General features: G+C 37.9%; 1 protein-coding gene across 1 annotated transcript; it reads left to right on the top strand.

Moving 5' to 3' along the window:
- Positions 1-1,224: 1,224 nt before the first annotated feature.
- On the top strand, positions 1,225-3,912 carry chst2a (carbohydrate (N-acetylglucosamine-6-O) sulfotransferase 2a). Its single transcript, XM_052129146.1, has one exon. It carries the CDS (start codon positions 1,750-1,752, stop codon positions 3,142-3,144), a length of 1,395 nt encoding a protein of 464 aa, XP_051985106.1. The 5' UTR covers positions 1,225-1,749; the 3' UTR covers positions 3,145-3,912.
- The last annotated feature ends 11,801 nt before the right edge of the window (positions 3,913-15,713 follow it).

Below are 15,713 nucleotides of genomic sequence, written 5' to 3'. Positions count from 1 at the left end.
ACAGCTTCCTGAAGAGATCAGATGTGCTCCTACAGTAGTCACATTCAAATCCAGACTCAAAACACATCTGTTTAGCTGTGCATTTACTGAATGAGCACTGTGCCACTGTGTGTGTCCGACTGTTTGTAGTGTATTTTATTTTATTTTATATTCTAAACTGTTTCAATTATTCTTATATTTTTTTATTCTTATTTTAATTACCATTGTGTATGAAATGTGCTATATAAATAAACTTGCCTTGCCTTGCCTAAACACAATCATGCCAATAAAGTACTTTTAAATTGAAAAAAAAATAAAATAAAATAAAATAATAAATTGAGAGAGAGAGAGAGAGAGAGAGAGAGAGAGAGAGAGAGAGAGAGAGAGAGAGAGAGAGAGAGTGCGTGTGTGTGTATGTGTGCGTGCGCGCGTGTGTGTGCGTGTGTGTGTGGGCGGGTTTGGGTGGTTTACAAATTAAAAAAATTAGGTTACAAACTGGTAATTACACATTTATATTGTGTGAGAGTGTGAATGTAGAAAAAGAATATGACACACTGAAGAGAGTGAGTGGGTGACAGAAAGAGACAGCAGGTGGCAGTAACTACAAGGAATGGTTAATAAGAATAGGCACTAACAGTGTATGGCAAATATACTTTTTAACATGTCATTGTTGTCAAGATATTTAGACTAATAAAACATCCATTGTCACCAATTTTAATCCTGAAGGTTCTAAGACACACAAAAATACTGGATGAAAACCCTGGGTGTTTTCATTATTATTATTATTATTATTATTATTATTATTATTATTATTATTATTATTATTATTATTTAGTTTTTCTTCATTTATATATTCAGGATTGTCACGACGGATGTTTAAAACAGCCACAAACACACATCTTCTAAATAATTTAGGGAGACATACTTTGCGATGTAATAAAGCAATAATGGAAAAAAAATATAACTAAATATTTTATAAAAAGATAGAATCTTAGATATAAGATCATATGTTATGCAAAAGGTACCTGGAGTCTCCAAAATATTCGGAAAAGTTTTAATTTCTGAATATAGAGCATCATAAAGATGTTGCTATGTAGCCAAAACTGTCTGACGTTCCAGTGAGATTTGACAGATGTATACACGAACCAATAGCTTCCTTAGGGAACGCCTAGATGCTCCTCTTTTCACCAATCGGCGCTTGGAGGAGGCGGGATTGTGTTCCTATGCTCTGGTTGAATTCGTGCAGGATCAATTAGTTACAGCGGACGCCTGAACAACAGAGCCGAAGCTGGGTACCACTTTGACGGGGGATGCTACAGTCTTTTGATTCGGCGTTTTAAAAATTAACTTTTAAAATATGGTTTCTTTTCTCTCTGAAGACAAATAAACGCATATCGCCATTTTATCGCAGCCCGTGGCCTGGACGCGCTACATTTACATTTCATTTCAGTGTTTCACCAGTATAGCAGCGTCGGGATGCATCTCTCCGGTATTTTCATCGGTAAGAGAACATTAAAATGCTTTACACTGCTTTTGTGAGCCGTTATACGAAATTAACAGCATTCTTAGTCTTGCATCCGAATGAAACCGTGCGCATTGCAGTACGGTTTGTTTTAGTTTTCATATTTTGGGGTGTCACACGCATCACCTAATCGATAATCGATTAAGTGGTCTTGGGGCAGATGTCACGCTTTCTTCTATGCCATCATCAGCACTGTATTTGATACGGTGCAGCACTATTTGGATATCACTGGCTCTCTTGTGTCATAAATGAAAAACAAATCCTACCCACTAAAATTCACACCACCATGGGAGAAGAATGCTGGTTTTGGAAGGAAACACAAGCCTTGTACCAGAAACCACACCAAAATAATAGCCAACCCCGGCATTGTCATGAAAGTGCTGCGCCGGAAGAAGATCATTATGTTTCTTGCCTATTTTCTGCTGGTGGCTTTGACGATGTTGAACCTGGCTAATTACAAATGGACCAAAGAGCCACAGCAATGCAACCAGCCAATGCAGGGAATGCCTTTCCAAAGCAGATCGGACATCCGTTTTCTTTACAAAGCCCCCCAGATCAAGAAAAGGCAGCTTGTGTATGTATTGACCACTTGGAGATCCGGTTCATCCTTTTTCGGGGAACTGTTCAACCAAAACCCAGATGTGTTTTTCTTGTATGAACCTATGTGGCATATCTGGCAAAAACTGTACCCGGGGGATGCTGTGTCCCTCCAGGGAGCTGCCCGGGACATGCTGAGCTCTCTTTACAGGTGTGATTTCTCGGTTTTCCAGTTGTACAACAGCCCTGGGGGAAAGAACATAACCTCGCTTGGACTGTTTGGTGCCACTCTCAATAAGGTCATCTGCTCATTCCCTATCTGTTCGTCCTACAGGAAGGATGTAGTTGGCATGGTGGATGATAAAGTTTGCAAAAAGTGCCCTCCACAGAGCCTCCAAGTCCTGGAGGAGGAATGTTTGAAGTACAACACTATAGTCATTAAGGGAGTCCGTATTTTGGATATCAGTGTTTTGGCCCCCTTGATGGAGGACCCCTCTTTGAATCTGAAAATCATCCATTTAGTCCGAGACCCCAGGGCGGTGGCCAACTCCAGGATTAAATCTCGACACGGACTCATACGGGAAAATCTGCAAGTCGTGCGCAGCAGAGACCCCAAGCTGCGTCGTGTGCCATTTGTGGACCCGAACCACAAAGTGAACAAAAAGGACGGTGCAGACTATCACTCCATAGGAGCCATGGAAGTGATATGTGAACGGACATCCAGAACTCTGAAAACCGCCCTCCACCCGCCCACCTGGTTCAAGGGGAAATACATGACTGTACGTTATGAGGACTTAGTGGAAAACCCTGTTAAAACGGTTAGGAATGTTTATCGCTTCGTCAACCTTTCAGCCAATCACGACATTGAGGCCTTCGCCATGAATATGACAACAGGAAGCAGCGCCTCCTCTAAACCCTTCATCGTTTCATCCAGAAATGCAACACAAGCTGCGAGTGCCTGGAGAACTGTACTTAACTACCAGCAGATCAGGCAGGTGGAGGAGTATTGTCAGCATGCGATGTCTCTGCTCGGATACCTGCGTGTGCGCACGTCCGGGGAGGCTAAGGATTTGAGCAAATCGTTGTTGACGCTGCCCAAAATCTAAAGAGTCGCCAAAGACATTTGTTTGATTGAAGTCATTGTGTTTTGCATTTGTGCTGATAGCAGCCTGGTTCGCATTCTTAACAAACTGTTATTTATGTTAAGTGCTTAATGGCTCAGTGGAATGTATCTGTTTGCATCATACTGTACTCAGCCACTTATGTTGGGACCAGTATATTGTCTGTGCATCACCAGATGTTTGACCAAATAAGAGAGGAAAACAATTACGTTGTGTACAATGTGTCATTAATCATTAAAGGTACAGCAAGATATTTATTTAACCAAAACTTTAGATGTAGTTTTGGCTTTGTTATATTCCTGATTATGCAAAACAAAGCTCATTTTACGTTGCATGCGAGACGACTATCTACAGAATTCACAGTCACGGAAAACATGGAAATAACAGGGAATTTTGGAAATTGTGGTTTCCAGCAGGGTCGCGCAATAAATCGCAATACAATTGCGATATGAGCATGCTTAATTTCCTCTTTTTTTTAAATTTTACTCAGAATTCTGTTATGTTTAATTCACTATTCTGATTGGTACACATCTTTTGCACACTGACAAGATATTGCAGAATTCAGTTAGGAAAAAAGGTACCAGTGAGACAACAGAAATAGGGAATAAAGAACAAAGATGCTATCATCTATCACTTATGTAAAGTCTATTTTTTTTTCCGTTCATGAAATGTGTTTTTGAGCACTGAAATTTCAGAATGTAAAATGTATAAATAAGGAAAAACATTTGCCAAAATCATAATTAAATACCCAATCGCAACATCTATTAAATCATTGAAAAATGTGTTTTTTTGTTCATATTACAGGGCCCTTATTTGTAGGTCTGGAAGTCATGGAAATTAACCAAATCCTAAAACGTCACGGTAATTTATTTTGGTAATATAAATTTTTTCTAGCTATGCTCTGCTCTAAAAAAAATTACTGCTAGAAATTGATGTTTGTGAGTATCTTTATAAAAAAAATTTTTTTTTTTAAATCTACTAATCACAAATGACTTCATGGATATTAAAGGTGCACTCAGTCATTTTTTTCCTCATATAAAAAGTTTCACTTCTAAAGAAATTAATTGTAATGTCGAAACATATGTATACAATCATATGTAACCACTCATGTGAGATAAAGAGTTCAGTCATATCAGTAACCTTACAAAGCTCTTTTATTCTACATGGGGGAGGGGTGCCTCATGGGGGCAGTCAGGTTAGCATCTCATGACCAGCTGAATACTACTTGCTTAATCTCAGTAACAACCTTGTTATTGAACACTCTCATTCATGGATTAAATTAACCCTGTTTTACTGTACGTAGTACATTTCTACAATGGCACTGGGTAATGGAATACTTCTGTGTTTGAATGATGCATCCAGGCCACTAGGTGTCAGCGTAAGCCATACGTCAGTATACTTAAAAAACTGATTGCACCTTTAATGCTTTATAAGGTCTGGGAACCCATTGTTTAAACAACAACAGTTATTTTCCATACAGTTTACATGTGCAGTTAAAATCGAGCTGCAGTGAGTTTTTGCATTGTTAAATACACGTGCGTCACCTCTGTCTTTCGGAGCGTGCGCACAATGCTGAGGCCAGTTGTTGTCTGATTAACGTGTACATGCTGGCCTAAGCTGAGTTACAATAGCATTATCTATGTTTGTTTATCCGACTTTGCAAAAATCTGACTGGCATGATTTCAGTAGTAAGAGGTTCAATGACATTTTAAAAAGACTAATTGTTTTAGTCGGACTGAAAACTACATTTTCTAAAACTACAGTGCATGTAAACGTACTGATTGTCCTTTTGGTCTAATTCAAATTAGAATTTTTTTTTTGTGTGTGGAGCTCTAATCAATTCAGTTGAGACTTGCCCTAATTTCTGCAGACTTTCTCTGGGTTAACACACTCATTAACTGTCTTAGTGCAACATAGTAACTCGCTCCCAGTTGCACACTTTGTTTCAGTTTCACCTCTAATACTATGAGAGGGATGTTTATTTGATTTGTGATGTCTTTAATACCCAAGTGCATTGAAGGAATTTGTGTGCCCTTAGTTTGAATGAGGCCTGTAATACTGCATTCTTATGAAACGTCAAGCAGGTTTTATTATCTGCCTCTTACAAAAATATATAGTTGTTAAAAGAATGAAGATGATTCGATACCGCATTGCCACTAAACCACATAGCTTCAGATGAATGTCTGTCTTCTCTGTGGATGAATTAAACAGTTGTGCTGCTGTTTTGAGAAGCCTATAGATGTCACAAATTATGTCTTAAAATACTGCCTGTTATGTGACAAAATTGTATCATCTCTTTAACAGTATGCACGTGTTTTAACATAGCAGATCTTATTCAAGTGCACTCTGCTGGGAATCCTAAATCTGGACTGCACTATGTTCATGGCTGTGTTTATTCTTTCATAATTTGTAAATATTGCATTTAAATTATGTAGGACGTACTGACACATTGCACAGGGATATCACTGCACTGACAATCTCGCTCACGCAAAAGGCAGTCACAGTACACTTTGTGTATATACACTTTCACGCATGGAAGAGCAGGAACTGAAGGATATACGTAGGAGTTTACTCTCAAAGTCTTGCAATGTGGACATTGTAATGAATGTTTTGTTAGGTAACCTTAAAAATTAGCTTCATTAAAATTTTAATTAACTGGTTTAATTCAAAATGGTATTTAAATTAGGTTACACCAACAGAAGTAATATGTTTAGGTTAGATCAAGTAAAAATAGATCCTTGAGTTAGCAGGTTACCCCTTTTATTTATTTTATTATTATTAATATTATTATTATTATTTTAAAAGTTCAAGGTCTCTGACCTACAAATTCCTGATTTTGACCAATACATGGTCTAAACATCACAGATTGACCTGAAAAGAACACAAATTTTAAAAGCTGTGTAGGAGTAAAAGTAATAAAGTGGAGTAGTAGATCATATATTGAATATATTATTTTGTGTTATGTATAATTTATTATGCCATTGCACAGTGGTTGTCAACTGTTTTTCTTCTGATTTTACATTGGACATCAAGTGGCAACCCAACACAGTCCCAAAATTATTTATTGTACAAATGTGCATGGGCCCAACAATATGCAATACTGTTAACATGACATTGGCAGAATAGGACAATTGACAATATTGTAAATGCTTTAAAAACAGCAGATGTGTTATTTACCAGCCTAACGCATTGGACAAACACTGGGCTAAATATTGTTTTAGTAGTTGCCATATTACCAATTAAAATACCGTAGAGTTCGAATGGAAGCACATCCTTAAAGGAATATTCCAGGTTCGATACAAGTTAAGCTCAATCCACAGCATTTGTTGAATAATGTTGATTACCACAAAAACTAATTTCGACTTGTCCCCTCTTTTCTTAAAAAAACAAAAGCCAAAATCTGGGTTTCAGTGGGCACTTTTTTATATCAACATTATGCTACAATATGGTGTCAAATGAGCTTAACTTGTATTGAACCCAGAGTATTCCTTTAAAAATGTCTGAAATAATGCAAAAATGTAGGATGGCAATGTTGCTTTTTAGTGGAAGAATTGGGTTGATTTCAGGACACAGGAACATTCGGAAGCAGCTTGTCATGTTAATCATGTTGATTTGCAATCAGGGCTGGAACTGCAATCAATACAGTGAGTAGTTTTTATTGAAAATTTTATTTTGTTTTACACCAATAGCTCTGTTCTCTAGTATAAACTAGATTGCTATTACACATTTATAGTAGTGTCAAGAATGTGAAGGATATTAACAGGACCAACACATCTGTAAAATATGTGCAACAGTAGCAGTATCTCTGTTTGTAACATGTCGCCAGTGTAAATGCTATAACACTGATGCAGGACAGCATAGTGGCAGACTGTCAACTGTAGTAGCTCACAAATCTCAGACAAACTATGCGCCTCATGGGAGTATTCATTGACTATAATGCTTGATTCTCTGTAGTGGGCTGCGGTGCCTCTCAGTGCCTGGTCTTGTTACTGCGGCCATGTGTGAGAGCAACTGAGTGAGGGGGAACCACGAGAGAGTCACCTTTGTTTTCCTGAAATAGCAGCTGCTGGAGGGGGTGGCGGGCAGGGAGGCCCCTCACATGAGGGAGAAGGGGACGGATGTTGAGAGGTAGCAGAATGGCAGGGCTTGAGGATCTTCTGGCATTCAGTTTCGGATCCAGTGAGTGCTCCTGGCCTATCGCCATCTCTTTATCGCCCATATCCTGCGATATCGCTGCATGGTATTATGGCCTCCTGATAATCTGTAATGTATTATGTTTTTAGATGATGTACTGTGTTATGCTAGGTGCACAATGGACTATTTTGCCTTCAAATTAAAAAGAAATCAATGAAGATTTATTTTGTCATTTCGCAAAATTGGCAGTCTTTGATTGTTTAGTGTGACATGCTCACTGATGGCCTGTTAATTGTCTTTAAAATGAATCTTAGTCTCAGAAATTAGCATCAGAAATTTTGTCTGACTAGCAACATTAGTAAAAGTCTGAAAAAGCATGGAGTACATATGGCTTTATGCCTCTGGAATCACAAGATGTCTTTGTCAAGTTGTGTAAGATCCAGGGACCTACCAGATATGGAGAAACCAGGGGTTATTATGGGTAAGTCCAATGTTATGACAGTTTAAACCAATGCTGTGTTTTAGCACAACAAATGTAAATTAAATGCTGAAGATTTTAACTCAAAATTATTGACAGTGTTTCCAAACCCAAACAAAAAGTAGCCAATGATCACGTTACAGCATTGCATGGATAAAAAAATTATTTGCATATGTTAATGAGAAATCACAAGCACCACAAGCTTTACCAAACAGCATGAAATTTGGAAATGTAATATGTTCCTTCGGATGTTCATGTACCCTATAATCGACATTCAGCCGAATTTCTGGCAAGCGTCATCCCCCATCAGATATTTTTGCATCAATTAAAGCATAAAAACATTTTCCTCTGGTGCCAATGATAGCATGTTGCATGACCAGCGTCCCAGATATAGGTACTGGTCTCATGGAAAAAGGAAGTAATCACATTCACATAATCAATGGATAGGTTGTATTTTAGCTTTAAAATTGCATCTTCACTTCACTGACATTTAGGTTAAGGGTTGGGGTTTGGTTTATGTGGTAGAATTAAAAAAACATGCATTCCTGTTGACTGAATGTATAACATAATTTGCAATTAAAATACATCTCCTTTTGGCACCACTCTGTGGACATTTCACCCGGAAAGTGGAGCTCACACGTGACCATATGTTCAACAATACTTCCAGCTCTAGACACGGGGCAGTGATTTGAATTTCAATAAGCACAGTCCAATTTCTGAATTACATGTGCGATCAGTCTCTACCAAATGTTTTCAAAAAGTTTTCCCAAACACTCCCCATTGGTTTGGCAAAAAGAGAGCCCTGGCAGCTCACACAGTGGTTGAGGCATTTTTGTTATGGCGCTATGCAAAAAAAATTAAATAATAAAAAATAATGTTTGATAGTGCCATTAAGTCCAACATGATCACACGGGAAGTCGGTGTACCCTAGGATTGGCCACATTATACCAACTCACTGACAACTCAGACATTTTTGCAGCTTATTTACCTTTCTTTGTGGCACGACCAGCAGCATATTTGAGTCAGCAATATGGAAACCCGGGTTTGCATCCCACATTGAAACCAAGAAGTAATCATGTTTGTGTAATCGCATGACGAGTACGATTCTGGGGTTACATTTTCCCTCCTGACATAACATTTTTAATCCACTGATGGTTAGGTTTATGTTTAGGGTTGGGGTTGGGGAACATGTGGCTATTTTGGGTGACACATCTATGGTGTTGACTATATAAACAATGCAGAGTATATGTCACAACAAACTGAAATGGAATGTTGATGGTGTCAGTTCAAAGAGACTGAGAAAGTCACAAAAAAACATTGATAGCATAACTGAGTGTAGATGGTTCATTGTCTGGGTAATGAAGGAGTCAGGAAACAGCGAACTGTCAATGTGCGTATTTTTATTGCTCTTCAGCATTGTTCATAAAACATAAACAAAACGGCACTCAGTGGCCAAGTAGTCACACACAAATGAGTAAAGGCTTCTCTCGAGCATACACAGGTACAGTCTCTTTCTCTCTGGTCTCTCTCTGTCACTGACTCCTCATGCACCTTTTTATTTCTTCCTCTGCCAATCACCCCTCCACATCCTGTGAGAGCACTACCCCCAGCCCTCTGTTAGATGCCTCTGTCTGCAAAATAAAGGGGAGAGAGAAATTAGGAGCATGCAGGCATCCCAGAGCTGTTATGCAGAAGCAAACGGGTGGCCGTGTTTCCCAAACCTCAGGGACCTGACATACTGGCGGCTCTGTTCGGGAGTACAGCCAACCCATTGCACGATGGCCCTCTTAAGGTCTTTATACTCGAGGAGGCTGGAGCAGGAAGTTGCTGGGCCACTAGCTGTGCTTCCCTGGAGAGTAGGGTCAGGAGGGCACTTCCACACTTCAGTGGTCTTTTCAAAGAGGTTGAGGAAGGCCTAGAGATTATCGCCTGCCCCGTTTACTGCAGTATCTTCTCAGTCAATCAGGCTCCGGAAAGCCTATTGGTCCTCCGCTTGAGCCTAGAGCAGGACTTGGAAATGTTGCTCCTGCTCCAGGCGTATCTCCATGAGGGCCTGATGTTGTGTTTGCTGGATGCTTGCGAGGGACTAGATTAATTTTCCTAGTGGTGAAGACTCCATGAAGACGTTGTCCTCCAAGAATTCCTGGGTTTCGGCACCACTGTAGAAGGTTAGTTGTCTGGGTAATGAAGGAGTCAGTAGGTAGCGAACAGTCAATGTGAGTATTTTTATTAATATTTAGCGTCACTCATAAAACATAAACAAAAAGGCACTCAGTGACGAAGTAGTCACAAACTCAAATGAGCACACACAGGTCTCTCTCTGATACTCTGACGCCTCGTGCACCTTTTTATGTCTCCCTCCACCGTAACTACAACAAGAAACAGGTGTTAGAGATACTGACAACCCAGATGATGAGCCATACCGCTCTCTTTCTCCCGCAAACAGACACAAGACCACGTACCCTTCACCACACTGAGCTAAAACAAACATAGCCAGTGGTCACGTGACAGCCTTGTACAGACAAAAATGCCTACCTAAAGTGATGCTTAATGTTGCATATGCAAATTGTTGCCAATGCAAACACTGTTTGATTGACTGTTGTTAACACTAAAGATCTAGTCTCATTTTTAACTATGTCCACACTCATTGCTAAAGCCAGTCAAAAGATGCTCTCTGCTGTTGTCATGGTTACTTGGTCAGTGATGCCCATCATGCAAATGCAGCAGATGGTGACCATACAGACGAAGAACAGCTGAGGGGATGGCGAGTGTGTTTAAATGGCCTGGGGAAATATTTTTTTTTATATTTCACTCGCTAATTCTCAATAAGCAATATATATAGCAATTTTCTCAGGTATTCTTCCAGAGTGTCTTGTGTTTGGAATGATGCTAAAAACATCATTAGTGATTCAGCTTTTATTGCATGGAATGCATTTCATTTTGGGTGATTTATCCCATTAATAGAGCTACTCTCCTCTCTTCAGTCATATTTCAGAGAATATTTGAGAGCTTTAGTCTGAGCTCTCAGATGTAGACATGCATATGCGTCAGCTTCTCTCTCCGCTGACCTCGGTGTGAGGTGTAATTAGCATACTGCCTGCTCTGAATATGGTAATTTCACTGCTTTGCTTCCACTTACAACCTATCCCCTGATTAAACATTCATGAGAGCCTATTTGATAGAAGACCCTGTGATCTTAGATGCATGGGTTACGAAAGCAGCCAGATTATTTATTTATTGCCTGGAGTCATACGCTTCTCATACTGTATACTCATACTTTGCAATTGCACAAAATACTTCCAAAGGTGCCTTTGATTTTTTTTTTCAAATGGTCTGTTGTCATGGTTTGTGTGTATCACTGAATGCTTGGTGTAGTTTGTCATTAAACCTTTTAGGTCAACATTACTTTCTTTGTTCTTTCACATTATGCACAAGTAAGTCTTGGATTGTAAAAAAACATTGACTGTTTATTATACTCAGAATGGTATATTCTCATACAAAATCATACTCACAATAACACATGTTATCTTTATATACTATCTTAATTGTTTCTCCAAAACTGCAATGAGATTTAATGGAGAACTTCACACAGCTCTTTCTATACAACAATAGTTCATATGAACACGTCCATATGACTTGTGTATAGTAGTCCGTACAACTTGTGCACTATATTTGAAGTACTATTTTCAGAAAATAGTCTTTTTTTTATATATGATATATTTTTTAATAATGTGATACATCAGGATTTAAAAGTAATTATTATCCTGAGACAATATATAATGATATATATTCATTATAAAAATACATATATAAGTTCCCACTTTAAATATATAATTATATAAAAATTATTAGTATTTTCAAAGCCCTGTGTTTTTTATTGTGGTGAGCATGAATGTAATATTATTATATTATACAAGCACAAGCAGTTTTACTTTATAAAATCAGTAAAGATTTCCCAGCAAAAAGACATATGCTTTAATATTCAAAGGCGGACATTTTGGAAATGATATTACAAGGTCTTCTGCTTCCAGAAAAGCACAAAAACTGTAACCAGGAGGCACTAGACATTCAGTACATTGCATACATCAGGTTTTTCAGCAAAGTTCATCATCATGTTGATGATGTAGAGGCTTTAGAAAATCATGTATCAAATATGATACACATTGCTTTTTAGACTTAATGGTGTTTTTTGTTATTTTTGGAGCTTGATAGATGTGGTTTCTATGAGTTATCGTTGTTTGCAAAGAGCTGCATGAAGATCTTCATGAATTCAGAAATGTCTCCAGTACATGTGTGTTCCATTGAAAAAATAACTGCATGTGGGTTGGGAATAACAACGGTCTCATTTGTCTCTTTTTATTTCCCTAAGGAATTAGTATGATATGTATCTATCGAGGAAAAAGTTGACAAAAGTTATTGAAAGTGATGAAAGAATAACATTGGAACAATACATTTTTAGAGTATAATAAAGGGTACTTTTGTGAGGCATAAACTCAAATTCAACTCTCTGAAGTATCTATTCAGTGTGAAAGGTCTGTGGAGTGAAGACTGCATCTTCTGGGACTTCACATTTGTCCAGAGCCAGACAAACTGTGGTGTGAGTAACAAGGCATGACATGATCCAGGGTCGCTCTAACTCGAACCCGGTCCACAATAGACAGCCTTAAAGTAGCAGGTGGCTCTGAAATAGAGAGAGAGACTTAAGAGTGGAACTGAAGACTTGAGAGTGTGTCAGATGCTGGGACAATGGAATCATGACCCATACTGGGTTCTCTGCCAGATGCCTGTGGAGATAAGACTTGCCAGGAATTTGCCATGGTTTTCCCATTGGCTCAGAGGACACAAGGAAATCTTTTCAGAATTAGTGGGCTGTGTTGCATGTGCATTAAAAACGTTGTTCACAGATGCTCTTTGTGTGGAACACGCTTGGAAAAAATGTAATTAGTTATAACATTATAAATGTCATACTGAATCAAGCACACATTTTGTAACAATACGCTCTTGGAGATGTGCTTCAATAAATAGGGCAGATCAGGAACTGATGAATGGAAGACTGTATTTTATGTATTGAAAATCTGAGGCTGTGTTTAGAATGGAACACGGATGGACTGGGACTGAAAAACAGTGCTGGCCCATTTCCACCCAAATCGGATAATCCCCTGCTATATGTTTCACATATGCATATACTCTAATTCTTAAGGGATAATGTACATTCAGCCAGTCATTATCCGCTTTGCACCAGGGTCCTGATCACTAATTTTGTGATAATATTATACTACTTATTACACAGCTACATACCAAATAAATAAATAACCGGACATGAAATACTGAGGTAAAATAATTTTATTAGCTTACTTGTAAAGACTGCGGAGCACAGCTATGATGGAAATAACTCCCAGATGGCTGGTCAGTTATGCAGTGTTGCCAGGACAACATCATTATTCAGAAATATTTCACCACTGTATGCCACAGTTGAGCGATCGGAATCAAGTATTCCAGAGGGCCATGTAATCAAATGAACAGTACTTAATTGAACTGTTTAGATCATATATAGTGATGTTCGTCTTACTTTGATGCATCTAAAATAGCCATTTTCAGTTTGCTATTTAAATGTTCACATGGTCAAAAATCAGGTGTCTCACCATAAGATCAAGGAAATCCAAGATTAAATAGCAGGGGTGTGTTTGATTACTGTTTTGATTTGTTTGTTTTGTGTTTGGTTTGTGTTTTTTTGTTTTGTGTTTGTTTTTTTTGTGTGTTTGTTTACTGATTTTTTTGGTTTGGGTTTTTTTTGTTTGCGTTTGGTTTGTGTTTTTTTTGTGTTTTGTTTACTGATTTTTTTGGTTTGTGTTTGGTTTGGTTTTTTTTGTGTTTTGTTTACTGATTTTTTTGGTTTGAGTTTGGTTTGTGTTTTTTTGTGTTTTGTTTACTGATTTTTTTGGTTTGTGTTTGGTTTGGTTTTTTGTGTTTTGTTTACTGATTTTTTTTTGTTTGTGTTTGGTTTGTTTTATTTTTGTTTGTGTTTGGTTCGTGTTTTGTTTTTTTGTTTTTGTGTTTGGTTTGGGGGATTTTTGTGTTTGTGTTTTGTTTAATGTTTTTTTATGTTTTGTTTTGTTTTTACTGACTTAACCTGTACTTGGTTTGGACAACCGTCACACAACTTGACTGGCCACTGTGAAAAGTCTCAGTTCTCCGTATAGCTAGACAATCTCTGGAATGGAATACTAGCACACAGCTTGCAGATTACTGTGCAGTATATACTGTATACTGCCTACTTAAAAACAAAATTGTGTCTAAAAAAACTACGCAGTAAGGATTAACATTTCAAGTAGTGGTAGCTACATTGTTATAACACTCTCACATTGCATGTTTAATTCATTGAGATTCCCATCTTCCACAAAAAAAGTAATTTGAAATGTTATGTAAAATGTGTTAAATTTTGGCATTCCAATCATTGAATCAAGAAAGAAGTGTTAAATATTTCAGCTTATATTTCTTCCAGTTCATTCATCACCCTGGAATTAATAGAAATTGAAGGGCAAAATCAAACACAGCACATTGTGGTATACATTATCCCATGCCGTGCACTCTGTTGTATACTGCACATTTTAGCATATGTCCAGAAGTAGGTCAGTAGGTATTCTATGCACACAGATGATTTTCACACTGTGCTCAATATAGCACAGAAATAGTAGGAGTATACTAGAACATACCCTAACATGGGGAGAGGAAGAGGATGAACCATGAGCACTGATAATACATGTTAATTATTCACCTTCTCACATCATAAATAATTAATAGACTTTCCAAAGAGACAAAACATTTCCATACATATTCAGTATATATACATAATATATGTACATGGCTTCTGCGATTAAGTAATAGCCAAAGTAAACTGTTCAAAATCACAAGATCACCCAGATACATGTGATCCTGAACTTTTTTAAAGGAATAGTCTACTTCATCCTAAAATAAAAATTCATCATCATTTACTTACCTTCAGTCTTCTGAAGCTACATACTATACTTATTGTGAGGAACACACTAAAGTCTAAGTCGTAATCTAATATACGTTAACACACAACACACAAACAGTGTATGATTGTCAGTGAATAACAGCTTAAACTTGGGGTGTTGTGAACATAAAGCTATCATATGCAAACATCATATGGACTACTTTATGATACTTAAATAGTGCTTTTTTTGTCATTGGTGGAGCTTGACCGTGTACCCATTTACTTAAAAAAAAAAAACCGCATGAACATTATGCCTAATAACTTCTATGATTCTCTCTCTCACTCTCTCTCTCTCTCTCTCTCTCTATTATATAAATATATTCAGAGCTTACATAGTTCAGCCCCCATGGACTGACATGGAGGTGTGTGTAATGAACAAGGGGGGAGATAGATGGTTTTAATTGCCCCAGTGGCAGATGCGTTCCTGTAGTTACAGTGAGTGAGGGGAATAATTCAGCTGGAAAAGCTATTGGAGAGAGAAACTAGTTTTGTGACATTAGCTCCAAAGAACACATGCATATCAGCAATAGGAAGGGCAATATTGTTCCACAGCCAGTGAGGCTGACATGAATGTGTGGGATGCACAATGTGTGTGTGAAGAACTTGAAGCCCATGCACACTTAACACCTGCGGTCGCATCACTGTCCTCAGTATATACAAATGTAGTACTTCCCAAAAATGTCACCGAATAAAACCAAAAAATAAATCATTAAAGGAAAGGTTGACCCAAAAATGGTAAATCTGTCATTTTTTGCTCTTTTACTTTTGTATTTTATACATTTAAATTTAAATGATTTAAATTAACTATTTTCCCAGCGCTACATGAGAGAAGATTTAGGTGAGCATTTTTGATTACTCCCCCTGCTCCATTGCTGCGTTCGCAGTACAATGAAGTAGCGCTAATTGCTGCAAAATGTAGCTTGTTGC

The sequence above is a fragment of the Xyrauchen texanus genome, chromosome 6 (genome assembly GCF_025860055.1).
Source record: "Xyrauchen texanus isolate HMW12.3.18 chromosome 6, RBS_HiC_50CHRs, whole genome shotgun sequence".
NCBI lineage: Eukaryota > Metazoa > Chordata > Actinopteri > Cypriniformes > Catostomidae > Xyrauchen > Xyrauchen texanus.
This window is presented reverse-complemented; position numbering and strand designations above follow the sequence as displayed.